This window comes from Rana temporaria, chromosome 13 (assembly GCF_905171775.1).
Source record: "Rana temporaria chromosome 13, aRanTem1.1, whole genome shotgun sequence".
In the NCBI taxonomy this organism is placed as follows: Eukaryota; Metazoa; Chordata; class Amphibia; order Anura; family Ranidae; genus Rana; species Rana temporaria.
This window is the reverse complement of record NC_053501.1, coordinates 15,074,742-15,094,674: the sequence shown is the minus strand read 5'-3', so window position 1 is coordinate 15,094,674 and position 19,933 is coordinate 15,074,742. Positions and strand designations below refer to the sequence as shown.

The 19,933-nt window shown below is 50.1% G+C and overlaps 1 protein-coding gene across 4 annotated transcripts in view; it reads right to left on the bottom strand.

Annotated features, from left to right (window-relative positions):
- The window catches only part of YLPM1 (YLP motif containing 1), a 60,733-nt gene that overhangs the window by 17,667 nt on the left and 23,133 nt on the right, over window positions 1-19,933 (bottom strand). For 2 of the 4 annotated variants that reach the window (XM_040333182.1, XM_040333185.1), the window contains 15 exons: window positions 18,331-19,394; window positions 11,755-16,878; window positions 11,544-11,637; window positions 10,177-10,345; window positions 9,930-10,031; window positions 8,793-8,949; window positions 8,602-8,714; window positions 8,245-8,366; window positions 8,099-8,161; window positions 7,637-7,756; window positions 7,380-7,556; window positions 5,709-5,792; window positions 4,525-4,608; window positions 4,220-4,342; window positions 2,855-2,906 (listed from right to left, as the gene is read on the bottom strand). In XM_040333182.1, the coding sequence (XP_040189116.1) occupies window positions 2,855-2,906; window positions 4,220-4,342; window positions 4,525-4,608; window positions 5,709-5,792; window positions 7,380-7,556; window positions 7,637-7,756; window positions 8,099-8,161; window positions 8,245-8,366; window positions 8,602-8,714; window positions 8,793-8,949; window positions 9,930-10,031; window positions 10,177-10,345; window positions 11,544-11,637; window positions 11,755-16,878; window positions 18,331-19,394 (7,648 nt within the window). The remainder of the gene's footprint in view (window positions 1-2,854; window positions 2,907-4,219; window positions 4,343-4,524; window positions 4,609-5,708; window positions 5,793-7,379; window positions 7,557-7,636; window positions 7,757-8,098; window positions 8,162-8,244; window positions 8,367-8,601; window positions 8,715-8,792; window positions 8,950-9,929; window positions 10,032-10,176; window positions 10,346-11,543; window positions 11,638-11,754; window positions 16,879-18,330; window positions 19,395-19,933) is intronic. The other 2 variants (XM_040333183.1, XM_040333184.1) reach the window with 2 other exon arrangements.

Sequence of the window (19,933 nt, the reverse complement as noted above, 5' to 3'; positions counted from 1 at the left end):
GTAGGACCTTGCTTGCGGCGAGGTTCCCTACCCTTCCCCGACTGAGGGTGCAAGGTGCTCTTACCTCCAGTGGCATCCTTAATGATGTCATCCAGGGATGCCCCCAAAAGCCGTCCGCCCTTAAAGGGCAAATCTACCAAGGCCTTTTTTGAGTACTGGTCAGCCGACCAGCACTTCAGCCATACAAGGCGGCGCAGAACCACTGCGTAGACAGAAGCCCTGGAAAGCAAAGGAATCTAATCCATATCCGCCTCGCAGAGAAACTTCTGACCCTGAATCAACTGTTCAGCCAGGTCCCTAGAGGACTCGGAAGCCCCCTGGACCTCCAGGTCCTGCAGCAGGAGCTTCGCCCTTTCAGTCAGCGTCTGAGCTACCAGGGCTCCGGCCAGAGCCGGCCTTACCGCCGAACCCACCACCGAGAACAGGGAGCGGGCCACGGCCTCCACTCTCCTATTAGCGGGGTCCTTGAAAGCAGGAGCCCCCTCCACAGGCAACGTAGTAGCCTTACTCAGTCTGGACACAGGAGGGTCCACCGACGGAGGAGTGACCCACTTTTTTAAAAAAGTCCTCCTCCAGGGGGTAACGGTAGCAAAGCTTTTAGGAACCGTAAAAGCCTTTTGCGGTGTATCCCATTCCTTATACAACATATTGTCTAAATAAGGAACACAGGGGAATACCTTAGCGGTACGCGGTGGTTTGCGGAATCCAAAAGGACTGACACCGCTGGTGTCTCCGCCAAATCCTCTAAATGAAGAGCCTCACGCACCGCAGTAATAAGAGCTCCAACAAATTCCTTATCAGCAGACTCCGCAGCAGAGTCATCCTCGCTGTCCATGTGGGTTAAGCCCGCATCCTCTGACATGACAGAACCAGAAGCATCAGATTCTGCGTCAGAGATATCCCCAGAAACAGCCTCCGGGGGGGGGGGCGCTTTTTTACCCCCCAACCGAGCACTGGCTGCTTCAAACCTGGTGAGAAAAGACTCCAGGACAGCCGACACCGATTCAACAGATGTGGCAGGGGGAGGGGCGCTTAAGGGTTAATTCCGGCATTGTAAGAAATGAGGGGCCTGATTCAGGCTCCATATTGCCGTTGCCATTTCACCCCTACTGCCAAGGGCAGGAAAAAAGTCCCCCACAGGTCACCTCCCGGCCGCTAGAGCACAGTATGGGGCCCCCTGAGACTCACCACCCCCTGGTACAGCGCGGTCTGTGAAGGCAAGTGTGTGCTGAGGAGAAGCTGCAGCGCTGCGTCTGTCCCCTCAGATGATTCGCGGTCTTTTTTCCCCGCCGAAACGGCCACTAGAGGCCGAACTAGTGCTGAAAATGGCGCCGGCCACAAGAAAATGGCCGCCGAATAATACAAGCGCGGCTCCGGCAAAATGGCCGCCGTTGCGCAGTTTTAAAAAGACAGTGTACCCAAAAATGACAGTACACCAAAACAGCACACAGCACACACAAAAATGCCCAGAATGTCCACCACAGTCCCCTGCAGTGACACAGAACAGCCCCAGCCATACCCGAGTGAAAAAAAAAAAAAAAAAAAAAAAAAAAAATAATATGAGCCCCAGGGAAAAAACCCCCTGCACAGCCGTCACCCAAAGGGGAAAGGAGGGAGAGGAATAAGGGAGAGAGGAAAGCAGGGGAAAACCCTCAGTCGACCTCCCAAGGGAAAACATTCCAGCCAGACCACTTACCTGAGTAAGGGGCCACTACTTACCTGTCCTGCGACTACCTGGCTGGAGGTATCCCAGACAGAACCAACGTCCGCGAACGGCATGGCTGTCAGCCAGACACACTGTGACAAGGCCATAGAGACCGGTCATATGTGTGCCCTAGAACCGAAGTTCCCCGGCCGCCCCTGGAGCAATGGGGCCTGTCGTGGACGTCCCAAAGCGGAGCTGAGGGCCGGCACACGCTCGAAGGCCGAACCTGGGGGGACTACAAGGGTCGAGGACCCAGCCTGTCACCCAGTCGGCTGTTGATAGAAGAATCGCAGGATTCAAAAATAAAAATAAAATAAAAAAGCGAGGAAAAAACTCGCAAAATGCAAAAAAATTTGCAAGAAAAAACTCCAGAGTCCAGGACTCCAGAGAGAGCCTGACTCTCCTGACGGTTAGGCAGAAACAAACTGAGGCTGCTAAAGCAGAGTGGGGGTTATGCCTGGGGGAGCCACGCCCCCTGGGAGGAGCGGCATGAAGGAAAGTTTTTAACACCTTAAGTGCTGTAGAATTCTGCCTAAATCTCCTGGTAGGAAGAAGCATAACCCTAAGGTCAAAGGATGCTGTGTCCGTCTATGAACGAAAGAGAAACTTTTTTTTTTCTTGCAAGAAAAAAAAAAAAAAACACACACATCAGTGTGAAAGAACCCCAAGGCGTGAAGGTTAAGAGAGCAAATAAAAAAGTTAATTGTAAGCAATTAACACAAACTTAAACCTTATTATTTCCTTATCTATCAAGTAAGGAAATCCTACAAAAAGGAGAATCCAGGAGCGTGTTTGTACAGAAAACATTGCACAAATACCAAATAAATCATCTGATGCTTGTGCATTAAAGAGTCCAGCCTTTCCATTCAGTATACCCTCCCCCATCATTAGCGATGCTTCTACTCTAGCCTTTTTCTGCATTGAGGAGCAGCCAGTCTCCGAAGACACCGGTTTTTCCAGAACTCATTAACTTAAGTTTCTTATTAAAAAATGATTGTTGACAATTTAAGATAGCTTCCTGTGGAGCGTGTCGTAATGTAAAATGTATTACTATTCAAAATAAGCATTTAATGCCTGTGACACCGGTCCCAATCCAGGGACATCACCCGGCATGTGAATTTACTGACATTAGCCCCAGCAAACACTTACCCAGTTTGGCTTCAGACGTATCCATCTCCCACTTGCTTTTCGGAAGATAAACCTGTGTCACAGGAAATAAAAACTGCAAGGGTTAACAAGAAACATGCAGTCAGCAGAGGAATGTCTTTATATACGAGGGCATCCAAGCAGCAATGTGCCTACACTCGGAACCAAAGCCCACACACAAGGAATGCAAATGTCAGGCAGGCGAGGGGCCGGTGGTGACACGAAGGGGCAGCCAGGCAGGCGAGGGGCCGGTGGTGACACGAATGGGCAGCCAGGCAGGCGAGGGGCCGGTGGTGACACGAAGGGGCAGCCAGGCAGGCGAGGGGCCGGTGGTGACACGAAGGGGCAGCCAGGCAGGCGAGGGGCCGGTGGTGACACGAAGGGGCAGCCAGGCAGGCGAGGGGCCGGTGGTGACACGAATGGGCAGCCAGGCAGGCGAGGGGCCGGTGGTGACACGAATGGGCAGCCAGGCAGGCGAGGGGCCGGTGGTGACACGAATGGGCAGCCAGGCAGGCGAGGGGCCGGTGGTGACACGAATGGGCAGCCAGGCAGGCGAGGGGCCGGTGGTGATACGAATGGGCAGCCAGGCAGGCGGGGGGCCGGTGGTGACACGAATGGGCAGCCAGGCAGGCGGGGGGCCGGTGGTGACACGAATGGGCAGCCAGGCAGGCGAGGGGCCGGTGGTGACACAAATGGGCAGCCAGGCAGGCGAGGGGCCGGTGGTGACACGAATGGGCAGCCAGGCAGGCGAGGGGCCGGTGGTGACACGAATGGGCAGCCAGGCAGGCGAGGGGCCGGTGGTGACACGAATGGGCAGCCAGGCAGGCGAGGGGCCGGTGGTGACACGAATGGGCAGCCAGGCAGGCGAGGGGCCGGTGGTGACACGAATGGGCAAGCCAGGCAGGCGAGGGGCCGGTGGTGACACGAATGGGCAGCCAGGCGAGGGGCCGGTGATGACACGAATGGGCAGCCAGGCGAGGGGCCGGTGGTGACACGAATGGGCAGCCAGGCGAGGGGCCGGTGGTGACACGAATGGGCAGCCAGGCGAGGGGCCGGTGGTGACACGAATGGGCAGCCAGGCGAGGGGCCGGTGACACAGGTGGAGGGACAGAGAGAAGTGGATGGGGTGATCTGAAGGGGAGAGAGGTGACTAAAGAGCATATGTGATAATGGATAAATCCCGCTGCATTTAGGGGGTCATAAAAGATCTTGGGGCAAGGAGTAGTAGCCTGTAATAAAATGGTAATATAGTGTTATATCAGGTACAGAGCGGGCAGCAAGGGGATCCTATATGTCCTGGAAGACTTGCCAAGTATTTTAGAAACCTTCAGTATGCACGAGAAATATGTTATATAGAACATCTCCTACATTTTTCCATGAGTTGTAAGACACTGCAGCCTGTCCTACCCGATCGTTGTCTTCGTCTTCAGCCGCCCCCTTTTTCTCATCTTTTTGTGGCTCGGATGAAGGCTCAGAATCCTCCATTTCAACCTATGGAATCAGACACAAGCAGCTTAGCTATTATACACGATATTCACCACCAACAACCCAGTCTGGAACCCAAAATGTCTATCCCCCCACATTCCAAAGCAAGGAATCCAACCTCCACCACCCACAATCTTCCCAATAGGAGGAAGCACTGAGCTTGTGGTGGATGTCCCCCCAATAATTACCTCGTCAATTGCGGCATCCTGAAGCAAAGAGCGTATGTCTAAGCGAATCATGTGACGTGGAGCTGGCTCCCAGTTGTCAGACATCTAGAGAGAAGATAAGGAATGTACAGTTGGATGAATTGGGTACAGGGACGCAATAGAGGCCTTCGCTGCCATTGTGCTCTTGTTGGGCATCACGTGGGTCCCTGTGCCTTTAAGAAGGGGTGGGCTCCACCCAGACATACCTGCCATCAATCCATTGTGCTTCTACTATAGAGGCTCTGGGCATTTTAAATTAGGACCGCAGTATTTACAGAGGTCCCTTGGCGTGGACACTGTGGCTTGTGGATATATTTCCATATGTGTGCAAAACAAAACCCTCTGTTTTTAATGTAAACTGTTAGACAGGGCTAATGTGGTTGTTTTTCAGGCTTGCGAGTGTGCTTTTGTCTGTGCATTGCCCTTCCATGTGCACCTTGCTGCAAAGGCCAGTTATAGGTTGGGGTGGTTGCCACTTTTTTTTTTTTTCATATTTAAATCTTTTATTTTACTTTTCTTTTATGGTAAGGTTCACAGAAGATTAACATAACTTATACAATGGATACATAATCATATAGTTCTTATCACTACACACTTATGATGGATTAGCAAATAAACAGGTGGGGATTCAGAAACTTAAGAAGAATAAACCAAAAACAGTACCTTCCCTGGTCCCCTTACTCTGTTCCCACACCCGCCTGCCTTTTATCAATAACTTCTTTTCCCGTTTCTTAATACCACTGTATTGACCTCACACTTCTTCCTCCCCTCTGATCCCTTGTCCTTCCTATACCCCACCTAACCCCCCCTTAAACCTAAAATCAACATAATCCTCAACACACAAAAAAAAAAAAAAAAAGAAAGAAAGAAAAAAACCTGCCAACCCCCTCCCTTCCTCTCCTCTCCCTCCCCCGCCTCGCCGGAGACGGGCGGATCCTCCCTTACTTCAACCCTTCGGCCTCTCCCATTCCACTTCTACCCAAAAAGGATTCTTCTCTCCCCTATCTATTCCTCCAGTAGTCTCTTCCCCTCTTCCGTACTCAAACTGATTCCAACCTGTCCAAGTTTCTACGTACTGTTCCCTTTTGTTGGTTGCCACTTAATTGTACAAGGATTGGGCCAGACACTACACAGGAGGGATCATCAGATACTCCCACATTATTTACCTTGTTTATGTCCTTCAGCTTTCGGCTGTGCATGTTCCGCTTTGCACACGTCTGGGTGTCTGCAGTGATCTCCGCCAGATAGACCTAAAGCAGAAAGAACAGCCTTTATAAAATAGGAAAAATGGAAAGAATGGTCCAAAACCGTCCCGGGAGGGGGGTTAGTATAGAATGGGAAATGTAAAGCACAGTTCTGCGAGTCATTACATAATGAGGTATATGTAAAGGGTCATCCTGGGTTGGTTATAAGCTACGTTCTGAATAGCCCTGGAGGGGCCTATTATATAAAACAGGGGGTGTAAAGCACAGTCCTCGTTCTATAATTTGCGGGTATGTAAAGGACAATCTTGGGGGTTATTATATAATTAGGGTATGTAAAGGAAAGTACCAGGAAGGAGAAGGGGCATCTTATGAGAGATTGAAAGGATAATCTACATAGGGGGTTAAAGTAGAGGTACAGCCAAAGCTTGTTTGGCCGTACGTTTCCTGTGGATCACAGGAGTGCAGTTTGTTCTGCACTGTCGTGACCCATTTTCAGTAGACAGTGGGCTGAAGGCCGCTGTCGGCTGACGTCACAAAGCCGGTCCAGCCTCTGGAAAGATGGCCACCACATGGTTGGGATGCGCCCACATGCCTGGACTGTCACCCACTCAGCCTCTCAGTGAGCCGCTGAGAGCCTGAGTCGGCCACTCCTGCCCCCTCCACAGCCCAATGCTCCAGTGAGCACAGGAGGGTCGGGGGGAACCTAACCAGAAAGCCGGAGACTGACAGTCATCAGCAAACTGCTCAGGGAGACCCGAGAACTAATCTCTCCGCGTTAGAGCCGGCGAGGGACAGATGCCGCACTGAACCAATGCTGCATCCACCTAGGTACAGTGAGGGGCAAAAAAAGTATTTGACTCCCTGATGATTTTGTACGTTTGCCCACTGACAAAAGGACTTATCAGTCTAAAATTTTAATTGTAGCTTTTTTTTTAATCTAGAAAAACTTTACAAAAAGTTCAGTTGATTTACATTTTAATGAGTGAAATAAATATTCGATCCGCTATAAGCAAGATTTCTGGCTCCCAGGTGTCTATATAGGTCATGAGCTGAGAATTAAGAGCACTCTCACCTGTCCACAGAAGCAAACAATCAGATTCCAATCTCTCCACCATGACCAAGACCAAAAGAGCTGTCCAATGATGTCAGGGACAAGATTGTAGACCTACACAAGGCTGGAATGGGCTACAAAAGACCATCGCCAAGCAGCTTTGTGAGAGTGACTAATTTTGAAATAAGCTTTTCTGGATATTTTTGTTTTTAGCCTGTCTCTCTCATATACACACACATATATATATATATATATATATATATATATATATATATATATGTGTGTGTGTGTGTGTGTGTGTGTGTGTGTGTGTGTGTGTGTGTGTGTGTGTGTGTGTGTGTGTATATATATATATATATATATATATATATATATATATATATATATACCATTAAAAAATTAAACTGATTTCTTTGTCAAAATCCACAGAGGGTTAAAATATTTTTTCCCCTTAACTGTAAATATAATTCTTTAACACAAATCCCATACTTCTCTTAACATATAAAAGGAAATGTAAAGGAAAGTCCTGGGAGGCCATTAAACATAACATATTTTATATCATTGGTGAATTCACACTGTACCTCAAATCCTTTAGTCTTGGCAGCACTCCAGAATTGCTCAAAATGACGCACACGATCATGGATACTGTCCAGTATAATGAATGGGAAGAAGCCATCATCGAGAGTCTTCTTGAAGGTCTTCAGCATGCCGCTACGATACGTCTCCTCCATTTCTGGCTCATATTCATACTCCATAACCTGAAGCAACAAAAACAATTGCGTGTTACGGTGTGGGAGAATACAAAAAGGACCCCTTCCCCAACTTTTTCTCTACTCACCTTTCTTTTCACTTTTTTTCCTGATTCTGGATCCTTGTCAACCTTTTCCACCTCCGTGATGAAATAATCATCAAGACTCAAGACTCTGGGGGCCGATCCACCATACTCCACCTCTTTGTCCTGTGCAACAACATAAAGCAGAAAGTGAGAGGGGGTTCCTGTGCTGATACATGTAAGGGAAAAACCCAAAGACTACAACACTGGGCAATGCCCTGAAGTCAGTCAATAGGTTGTACCTTGCAACCAGTGACCGGTAGGAGTCTACACCGATAGGCCCACCAGTGACCAATAATACTCCCTCTGCTGGCCACCAGTTACCAGAAAGTCTCCCGCTGCTGGCAGAGCCATCAGTGACAGATAGGTGCCTCTTTCTAGCAGGGCCTCTGTTAATAGGAGTCTACCCTGTTGACAGGTAGGAATCTTCCCCTGCTGGCAGGGAACGAGACCTGAAAATGCACTTACCCTAATCAGTTTAGCAACATGCGTTTTTCCACTTCCTGGCAAACCCCTCATGATTACCACAATCTGAAAGAGACAATTTGTGTTTATTAATGGAATAAAGTCATGAAATATACAGCAGAGATGTATGGAAATAAAAGATGGCATACACGATCAGGCCGACTCTCTCGTCCAGGTTTCTTAAGAAGATCATCTACATTTTTGGTCTCTGGCTTCTTCTCTGGTGGTGGGGCAGGCATGGGAGGTTCCTCTGGGAAATTTCTACGGCTTCCTGCCAAAACACAAACCGTATAATTTTTGTTCCTAATAAGATACAGGCGAGGCGCAGTGGGGTTCATTTATTAAAACTGCAAAATCTGGTGCAGCCCTGCACCAATCAGCTTCCAGGTTGTATTGCCAAAGCTTAATTGAACAAGCTCAAGTAAGAAGCCAATTGGCTACCATGCACAGCTGCACCAGTTTTTGCATTCTAGTAAAACTAACCCCAGTGTGTCAGTCAGTCTCACCTCCATACGATGATGGGGGCCCCTCATATCCAGGTCGATCCACCTTCCGATCATATTGTTGTTTGTCAGAGGTGCTACGTCGGCTCGAGCTCTCTTTGTCACGGTAGGAAGACCTACAAAGATATACAGATGATTGTAAAATTCATGATGACACCCTGAAAAGCTTTGCACTCAACAGGACGATCACATACCGGTCTTCTCGGGAATGACGATCACGATCCCTCTCATGATCAGCACGATCTCTATCTGAGCGATCCCGTTCATAATCTCGCCGATCTGCATTTTTCATCCTTTCATAGTAGGGATCACGGTCCCTGAAGTCACGATCAAACGAATCTAACAAAAAGTCTAAAATAAAAAAGAAAAAGCTTCAGTGCTGACCCACTTTTGAGGCGGGCAAGACAAAAAAACAAACATGTACACAGTACCGGCTGACACACAAAGACGAGGAGACACAGCTAATGGGGTGCAGTGCTAAAATGGTCTCACAAGGAGCAGTTATAGTTTGACACATGTAGCACTGCAGGTGACCTGGCAGAAGAGGGGAGCAGGTATAGTGCGACACATGCAGCATGGACGGATTAGATTACAGAAGGTGGAGCAATTATAGCAGGGGTGTCCCAGAGAGTTCAGCATGCAGCCCATGCATGTCTGTAGAGATGGCGTGCAAGCATAAAAGCCACAGCGGTTGACAAGCTAAGCACATTCATGTATGAAGGGAAGTCATGGAATCATAGCAGCCGTGTTGGTCGACAATGAGAATCCAGGCACCTCTGGAGGGATGGCAAGTTTGTAAAGGCACTGGAAGTACCAAAGGCAAGGACAATAGTGGCAGGCAAAAAAAAAAAGCCACTTGTCCGTATTCTAGGGGATTGTTGCACCCAAGATTTCAGTTGTGCCCCCCAAAGCCCATATAGTTGAAATCAAATCCCCCTTATCTATAATGTTTTATTCTAGCATGGCTTCCACGTTGCAAAAGAAAACAGAACCCCCCCACAAAAAAAAATTCCAGGTGAAGGAAGATTGTAAGAAAAATTATTGCTCAAATAGGTACATCATCTATATCAGTGAGTGTTAACTTGTGATCTGCCCAAATATCTGCTTATCAGCTATTATTATTAGTGTATTTTATGACCAATACAATTCCTCTTCCAATGTGGCCCAGGAAGGTCCAAAAAAGAGCGTGACACGCATAGCTCACACAGCTGACCCACGGGCAGCACAGACAGGTAAACACTGACAGAAGGGTAACGGTTACAGTGTGACGCACATGTAGCATGGTTAAGTAATGTTTAGAACTCGCATATGGTCTTCAGTGTAGCATTTACCTTTCTGAAATGGGGTTATTCCACCTCTGTCCATTGTTGGCTCTGGAAGGAGCATAACCCGCTCACCATAGGGAGTCTGCTCCACTTTGCCAATAGCAAGATCTAAAACAAAAACATACTATGAGTCCCAAGTGCAGCAGATGGCACGCACAGAGGATAGTAATGAGGTGGTAACCAGTACAGCAGACCATGCATAAAAAGAAAAGTAATGGCGTGTACAGGGGACAGTTATGGAGGGGCTGCTCACCTCGGCCATGAGCATAGTCCACAGTTTGCTGAATTCCAGAAAGTTTTGAACTCAAAGTCCCCCTCCTCTCTTGTTCCCAAAGTTCACCGAACTGGTCACCGACAGCTCTACCGGCTGTTGAAGTGGAGGATGCTGGGTCCGCTCCAGTCACAGGAACATTAGGTAGTGGCTGACAGGAAACAAAATGCATAAGTGTTTTTAAAGTCTCCTATTGCTAAAGCTCAACTCTAGTCAAACGTTAAACCCACAAAACACATTTAAAGCTATTCAGCTGCAAAAAAAAAATTGTAATTCTGTTAGGCCAGTTTTTTTATTCACACATCTCTGGCACCCTGTATAGTCAGAGGGTAATGCTGCTTATATTCTAACTTGCTACTGATGCACATTTTACTTATGCAACTCTCCCCTGCATTCTCTAATCTTGCAAGCTGCCTCAACAACTCCCACTCTTACTCCCAGCACCTCCCCCTCCAACTCAAGCAGGCCAATACATTTGCCCCCTCCGAAGCCCCCAAACCCACTTATTTTTTAGTCCCCAGCACCTAAACAGGCTCCAGCTACAACACCCAGTGCCTAAACCCGCTCCCTCTCCAGCCCCCAATGCCTGAACCCACTTGCTCCAACTCCCAACCTGCTACCTCTCCAGCCCCCATTCACCTAAACTCACTTCCTCTCTAGCCCCCAATGCCTAACTAAACCCGCTTGCTCCAAATCTTAACCCGTTCCCTCTCCAGTCCCCCAGCACCTAAATCAAGCCACCAGCTTCCAAACCTGCCCGCCCTCTAGCTCCCAGCGCCCAAACCTGCCCGCCCTCTAGCTCCCAGCGCCCAAACCTGCCCGCCCTCTAGCTCCCAGCGCCCAAACCTGCCCGCCCTCTAGCTCCCAGCGCCCAAACCTGCCCGCCCTCTAGCTCCCAGCGCCCAAACTCTAGCTCCCAGCGCCCAAACCTGCCCGCCCTCTAGCTCCCAGCGCCCAAACCTGCCCGCCCTCTAGCGCCTCTCACTTAAAGTGAGCTTCTGGCATCTCCCTCCTGTTGAGTGCCCCCACAGCAAGCAGCTTGCTATGGGGAAACCTCAGCCGAGCTGCAGCTCTGTGTATCTCTTGAGACACAGAGCTGTGCTTTGGCCCGCCCCCTCTCTGATTGGCGGCGCTTGATTGACAGCAGCGGGAGACAATGGCGCAGCTGCTGTGTCTCAGCCAATCAAAGAATGCATTACGATAAAAGAAAAACTTGTGCCTTTACCACCACTTTAAAGTTACATTTCACAGCAACAGTAACTATAATAAATTACACAACTCTATACAATGCTCACCTGAGATTTTACAGGGTCACTAAAATCATAAGACATGCATTACTGAAAACTTACCTGTTTTGGTTCCCCACTGGCCTTTACATCTGACGCCGATGGTTCTTCATCGCCAAAAAAGTTTTTTAAATTATCCAGCTGCTCCTTCTGCTCCCTTTACAATTCAAATAGAATGGTAAGTGCACAATTCACAGAACAATTAATAAAATTCCAAAAAAAAAAAAAAAAATCATGTTTAGATGGCACCAAAAAATAAAAAAAATTTACCCACCTGAGCATTTTCAACTCGTGTGCCGCTTTCAGAATGATCTCATGTTGCCGCTGACTCAGGGCCAGAACGCTCGCTGCGCCAGCCTCCCCTCCTGGCATCTCTGACTGTTCAGGAAGAGCCGATGAATCTGAATCTCCGGGAAGTGTATTCGGGCCTTCGCTCACTCTTTCTTCAGGTGGATACCATCGACCATCTTTGCGCTCCAATTCTGATCTTTCAGAAAGCAAATCAGGATTTCTGTCTTCATGCCACAGAGGGCGTTCTGGATATTCTCTAATACGGAGCTCACCACGATCACGGAAATCTATATCTGCCAACTCTCTATCCGCCAACTCTCTATCCAATCTCCACCTATCATCCAGATATCGGTCAATTGGTGGGAGTGGTGGTAGAGGGGAACGTGCTCGGACAGGAGAATATGGACGATGTGGCGACAAAGGCCTTCGAGAAGACAACCAATCTCTATCCCGAAGTGGTAAATCAAGGTCGTCTGGAATCCTCAGATAGTCTCTGTCAAGATCCAGGTCAAATAAAGAAGGTCTTTCTAGCCTGTTGTAATTAATGACTCTGTCGAGTTCTCTTTCTAGGTATGGATCATACCGAGGATCATGAGGAAGATGTGGTGGCCGTAAGGGCAGTCGTTCATCTCTCAGATATAGATCCAAAAACGGATCTCGTAGGAGGTCTGGATGACGAGCTCTCCACAATCTCTCTCTTTCCCATTCATCCAACCTCTCGTCCTCGAGTGCAAAATCCCTCCTTCGCGCCTCTAAGAGTGGGTCCTGAGAAAACCGCTCTCTATCAAGAAACCTTGGTTCTCTAAGCAAAGGCTCTCGACCAAATGGTGGTGGCTCCTTCAAACCTTCTCTAAATAAAGCTCTCTCATCTGGCAAATGTCCTCGTGGCTCAAAGTCTCTGTCATCTAAAAGATCTCTCTCACGGCTGCCTGGTTTGGGTGGAGGTCGACCACGCATAAACCCTCTTGCTCTTCCTCTACCACGGCGATCAAATCGCCCATCATAATTTTCTGGCCAATCTTGTGCAAAAGGTTCATCATCTTCTCTAAAACCACCTTGCCTGTCTGGCTCTTGGTGGAAATAATCCCCTGCATCATCATCATCAGGAAGTTCTGGTCTGCCATGACCACCCTCTGGACCATGTGAATAAGTTCCCTCCTCTTCATCTGCCTCGGTATAGGGGTCGTCACACAAAGGATCAGCTCCCGTGGACGAATCATATTTATCACTGTCCTCACCTTCAGCCATTCTTTCTAGGGGCTCTTCCCAAGCAGAAAAGGGTCCCCCAGGAGCACCTGCCCTCGGCCCACCCATTCTAAGTGGAGGCCCTCCCCTTGGCCCACCCATTCTAAGTGGAGGCCCTCCCCTCGGCCCACCCATTCTAATTGGAGGACCTCCCCTCGGCCCACCCATTCTAACTGAAGGACCTCCCCTCGGCCTGACTAAAAGATCTGGCCTTGGCCCACCTGGAGTAGCTTCCCATGGTCCACCCGGCCTGATTGGAGGAGCAGCCCTGGGCCCACCCATCCAGAGTGGAGGAGCTCCCCTTGGCCCACCACCTGGCCTGATTGGAAGGGCTGCCCTAGGGCCACCTGGCCTAACTGGAAGAGCCCCCCTTGGTCCAGTTGGCCTAACAGGAGCAGCCCATGGATCAGCAGCCCTCAATGGAGGAGCCCAAGGGTCACCTGGCAATGAGTGAGGAGCCTGTGGCCTGAATGATGGCATGTTATGGGGTGTAAAAGGGCCACCTAACACAGGAGTAGGGAGCAGGCCACCTGACCTACTAGGGAAAGGACTCTGAAAAGCATCCTGTTTGCCAAAGGAACTTGGACCATCAGTAGGCTCTTCTGGCTTACTGACCACTGATGGGGTAGGTAGCGGAACATCTGGTTTAGCAGTCTTGGGAGATGAAACCTGTGACACCGAAGGCTTACTGGGGCCAGGCAATTCTATTTCACCCTTATCAGATGTACTTGTTGTCTCAATTTGACCAAGACCCTTTGTTGCATCTGAATGAACTGATGCAGGCAATGGCTTATTTACTTTACTCGGGTCAGGCAATGTTTGGCCACCCAATGGATCAGTTTTAGGCAAGTCTGAAGCTTTAGACGTATCTTTTTTGGAATCTGCAGCTTCTACTGGTTTAGGCAGCTCAGAAGATGCTGAGGTCGCAGTTTTTGAAGCATCCTGGACAGCTGGACCTTCTGCTTTCTTGGGTGCACCATCCTTCGAGGGCTCATCAACTTGTTTCATATCAATATTTTGCTGCTCTTGTTTTTCATCTCTCTGATCACCAGCAAAAGAATCGGCACCCAGACCGACTTCAGTCTCTTTAGAAATGTGCTTATTTTTGAATTGGCTTTGATAACTTTTAGTGGTAATATTTGCTGTGTTACCTTGTATTTCAGACTTCTCTAAAGCAGAACCTCCCAACAAAGGAGGCCTATTCCCCCCATCACCTCTCCCCCGTGGCCAATCTGGTCTCCCTTTTCTATCACCTGGGCTCCACCTATCACTAAAGGGAACCCTGTTATCTCCACGGTCATGTAAAGGCATATCTGCAGCACCAAAACTGTCTTTATCAGCAGGGCTCCAATTATCCCGACGTGGACCATCAAAATCCCCAAATCTATTTTGTGGTTGAGAAAAGGGCATATCACTGTCTTTAAAATGGTCCCCAAGGCCAGAGGGCATGTCGGGGCCCTTAAACCGGTCGCCAGGGGGCATGTCGGGGCCCTTAAAGCGGTCCCCGGGGCCAGGGGGCATGTCGGGGCCCTTAAAGCGGTCCCCGGGGCCAGGGGGTATGTCGGGGCCCCTAAATCGGTCGCCAGGGCCAGGGGGCATGTCGGGGCCCGTAAAGCGGTCGCTGGGGCCAGGGGGCATGTCGGGGCCCCTAAAGCGGTCGCCAGGGCCAGGGGGCATGTCTGGGCCCTTAAAGCGGTCGCCAGGGCCAGGGGGCATGTCTGGGCCCTTAAAGCGGTCACCAGGGGGCATGTCTGGGCCCTTAAAGCGGTCGCCAGGGGGCATGTCTGGGCCCTTAAAGCGGTCGCCAGGGCCAGGGGGCATGTCTGGGCCCTTAAAGCGATCGCCAGGGCCAGGGGGCATGTCTGGGCCCTTAAAGCGATCGCCAGGGCCAGGGGGCATGTCTGGGCCCTTAAAGCGATCGCCAGGGGGCATGTCGGGGCCCTTAAAGCGATCCCCAGGGCCAGGGGGCTTGTCTGCGCCCTTAAAGCGATCCCCAGGGCCAGGGGGCATCTCGGGGTCCCTAAAGCGATCCCCAGGGCCAGGGGACATCTCGGGGTCCCTAAAGCGATCCCCAGGGCCAGGGGACATCTCAGGACCCCTAAAGCGATCCCCAGAACCAGGGGGCATCTCAGGACCCCTAAAGCGATCCCCAGAACCAGGGGGCATCTCAGGACCCCTAAAGCGATCCCCAGAACCAGGGGGCATCTCAGGACCCCTAAAGCGATCCCCAGAACCAGGGTGCATCTCAGGACCCCTAAAACGATCCCCAGAACCAGGGTGCATCTCAGGACCCCTAAAACGATCCCCAGAACCAGGGGGTACCTCAGGACCCCTAAACCGATCCCCAGAACCAGGGGGCACCTCAGGACCCCTAAAACGATCCCCAGAACCAGAGCGCATCTCAGGACCCCTAAAACGATCCCCAGGACCAGGGGGCATCTCAGGACCCCTAAAACGATCTCCAGGACCAGGGGGCATCTCAGGACCCCTAAAACGATCTCCAGGACCAGGGGGCATCTCAGGACCCCTAAAACGATCTCCAGGACCAGGGGGCATCTCAGGACCCCTAAAACGATCCCCGGAACCAGGGGGCATCTCAGGGCCCCTAAAACGATCCCCAGAACCAGGGGGCATCTCAGGACCCCTAAAACGATCCCCAGAACCAGGTGGCATCTCAGGGCCCCTAAAACGATCCCCAGAACTAGGTGGCATCTCAGGGCCCCTAAATCGATCCCCAGAACCAGGCGCCATCTCAGGGCCCCTAAAACGGTCAGAAACATCAGGGCCACCAAAGCGGCCATGAGGTGTAAGCATATCAGGTCCCCCAAAGTGGCGCTGGGTAGATGGCATCTTGGGGTCTCTAAAGCCTTCCTGATATGAATCCTGTGAAGGTGGCTGTTCAGAACCTCTAAAACGTTCCTGAGAAGTTGGCCGTTCGGGGCTTCCAACGTGATCACGAACAAGTGGCTGTTCTGTGCCTCCCATGTGGTCCTGAGGAGATGGCAACTCAGGGCCCCCAAAGCGGTCTCTTGAAAAAGTCTCAGGATAGCCCAAACTGGATGGTCGACCTTCTGGAGCACCAAACCTGTGTCTGGGATGGCCTTCAGAAAATGGAAACCTGCCCCGTGGTGGTATGGAGGGAAATCTAGCTCTTCCCCTTGGCTGCAAGTCTGGTGCATTGTACCTAAAGCGCTGAGAACCATCAGGGTGGCCAAACCTATCCCGAAAAGGAACTTCAGGAGCAGCATGCTGGTCATATGGTGGACCCATTCCATCTCTTTCATAGGGAGCAACCTCAGGACCACCAAACCTGTTTGGTCCAGAATTCTGGGCATTCCCAAATCTGTCTATGGGGGATGAAGTATTTTCTACACCCCACCTATCCTGAAAATTGCTCCGCCTATCACTGGACTGTTCATTAGATCCACCCCATCTACTATCAGGAGGTTGATCCCATTTATTTCCCATGTCATCACCTTGACTACCCCGCTTGTTAAACTGAGGACCATCAGGCCTGTTCCACATTTCTGCTGGGTTCTTTGACTCTCCATCTGACACTGCTCCAGGGGGGCAATCAGCCATCTCCTTGGTTGTGGATTCTGCAACATTAGGTGGTTTAGGTATATCCCAGGACTGATCAGGATTATCTTTTGGTCGGTCCCATCGGTTAGCTGGAACCTTTTGATCACTAGTTTCTAAATACTGCTTGGATGCGGCTGCTGGGGTGGACTGGTCCTTCTGTTCATTTGTCCAAGGCTGGCTCTCCCTGTCATGTGTAGTAGGATGAGAGCCATAGAAACCATGTGACCCAGGAGGGGGGAAACGAGAAGGAGGTGCAAAACCATGTCCCTGGGCTGCGAATCTGCAAAACCAAGAGACAAATCATTAGTGCAGCAGACAGAAAAGATGACATATTACTTGTCTTTAGGCTCTGCATGTCTTCACTGGTCCCTGCTGTGTTCTGGGAGCTGTGTGTCTCCCAGAAGACAGCGAAGGGTACAGAGTAGGCACGAGGTGATCTTTGCCAGGAAGTGGAAGCAAATACCTGTATTAGACAGGTATCTGCTCCCCCTGAAAGGTGCCAAATGTGACACCGAATAGGGGGAGGTTCCAAAAAGTGGAAGTTCCATTTTTAAGTGGAACTCCCCTTTAAGGCCCCTTTCAGACGTCCGCTCCGCCTGTCCGTTATTACAAGTCCGTTAAGGACTTGTAATACATCCCTATGGGATCGCGTCCGTTAGCGGATGGAGCATCCGCTCGCGTCCGTAGGGATCCGGTTTTTGGACGGAAGAAAACCCTATTTTTCTTCCGTCCGGCGGAACGGAACGGATGCAGATGGACAGACGGTCCGTTTGCATCCGGTTCCCCATAGGGCAGAGCAGAGCTGAGACAGGGCGGTCCCTGCACTGTGTGCGGGGACCGCCCTATCCGCCGACAGCTCAGTGGGGATCCCCCGCTGAGCCGACGGAGACACACGGACTGGACCCAGAAACGGTCTGCTCCGTGTGAAAGAGCCCTAAGTGGTTAAACTGACCTCATTGACAGAAATTCATTCCTTTAAACTAAACAACAAAATGTTACAATGTTTAAAGATAGGAATGTACTTGGTAGACAGCGTTTTTTATTTATTTTCTGACAGCTGTCTGAGCAGAGAATTCCCTGCATAGAAATAATCGGGAAAATGGGGGGGACACAGTCTTGATTCTTAAATAACCATGCAGCTCTACAGCATGGGCTTTGACAGGTCCTCTTTATAGATTGATTTGGGGTCTATTTGACCCCAAATCTCTCCTCTGGCCTCCCATGCAGCCAAGCAGACACAAATCAGTCTTATTGGCTGCCATCCAGAAGTGACAAACTACTCGTCGCTCACGGTTTTCTGAGGTTACAGAGAGGGCAACGACGCTCTCTCTATACAGAGCAGTCATCATTCCTAGCCTCCACAATGGGACCGAGAGCCTAGAAGAGGGATGGGACCCTCTTCCGCCACCCGCAGAAGGCTAATTAGTGACTCAAATCACTTCTGAATGAAACAGAATCGCCGTCGGAAAAGAATGATATCTACAGGCTTAATTCCAGTAAAACCACTAAAACCCAAAAATGTCCATTGTGCGTACCTTGCCTCAGAGTGGTAAAAAAAAAGTAGTTTGGCTACCTGAATTCTAGAATCCCCCCTACAATACTAAGCAGATCACAGGAGGAACACTCTGCAGACACCATGGTGATACAGCAGCATCTTCTGTTACAGCTATCTTCTATACATGAGGCCTCCATGTCAAAGCCGATAATTTTTTAGATATAAAAACACACTTACCTTGGCTCTCTGGGCGCTTCGTAGGGCCCCCCTGCCATCATGCTAGGTGGGGTGGGAGGGACAGTGGGTGTCAACTCCCGATCAGGGGCCGGTGGAAGTACAGGTGGGTTTAAATGTTTGACGTCCTCAATTTGCTTGTCCAAGCCAGAAGGAAATTCCGGCGGAGGATTATGGGAAGGCATGGGAGGGTAAGACAGTCCGGGAATGAAAGTTACTGGCGGATCTGTTCCTGCTGTAGGCATTGTGGAGGGTGCAGATGTCATGACAGATGAGCTGGTGGTGGTGGCAGCAGGAGGACTGGTAGAAGACGATGCAGGCGCCGGAAAATATGTGGTTTTAGGCTCTGGGGCAGAGGTAAAGCTTTCTGCTGGAAGAGGTGGTTGTGCGTCAGGGGGTAAAGGAGGTTGTACAACTTCTGCTGAAGGGGAGCCAACAGGTGGCGGAGGGGGCGGAGCAGTAGATACTGGAGGAGGGGGCGGAGCACTAGATACCGGAGGAGGGGGCGGAGCACTAGATTCCGGAGGAGGGGGCGGAGCACTAGATTCCGGAGGAGGGGGCGGAGCACTAGATTCCGGAGGAGGGGGCGGAGCACTAGATTCCGGAGGAGGGGGTGGAGCAGTCGCAGGTGGAAGAGGTGGCGTGGCTTGAGAATATGGAGTTACAGGTGGGAGAGCAGGGCCATACACTGGTGCCACTGGAGCAGTATAGGGAGGCTGTACGCTCACTGCAACGGGCGTAGCTGCAGGAACAGCCGGAGATATGACTGGCGAGTATGTGGGGTATTGGGGTACCATGGCAATGCCTCCTATATAGTGACTGCCACCATACTTTTGCTTTAAGCTTTTCAGTGAGGCGATTTTTTCCTTTAGATGTGCCTTTGTGGATTTCATGTGGGTCTGCCAAGATGCCCACTGGACCTGGTAGTCATGCAGCTGATCTTTGTGGGGGTAGGTCTGCAGTAACTCCTGCCACTTCTTGAATTGAATCTCCCATTCTTGGTACAGCGGCACAAGCTGCTTCTGCTCCATCTCAAAGTGCTGCAGCTGAACATCTACAGTCATGGCCTGTGCAGAGAAAATAGAGATTGACGTGAGGAAGGACTGGAATACTAGATCAATTGCTCGGTCTTATAATTATTTTTTTATCATTAAGAAAATAAAGAAGAAAAGAAAACATCTGGTGTCACCTACTAAAGAAGCAGCGAGCCCACAACACATATATATCAGCCATAACACCGGTATTGCTTTTTTCAGCCGGCAGCTGTCTTTCTGACCCCAAATCTCTCCATAAAGAGCACCTGTCATCCTTATTTCTATTACAAGGGATCGCCGTGAGCCTTAGAGCGAGAGCAATAATTCTAGTGCTAGACCTAACTCTAAAGCATCACCTATGGAGATTTTTTTAAGAACTGTAGTCTGTCATCGTTCCATGAGTGTGCGCATGTTGGGTATCTATTTACTCGGCGTATCATCTATCGCATTTTACAAAGATGAATTGGGGTTAAATATAGGGTTTTGTTTTTAAATCTACTGAAGTATTTTTTGCCAAAAAATTGTTTGCGCAAATACCGTGTGACACAAAAAACTGCAACGATTGTCATTTT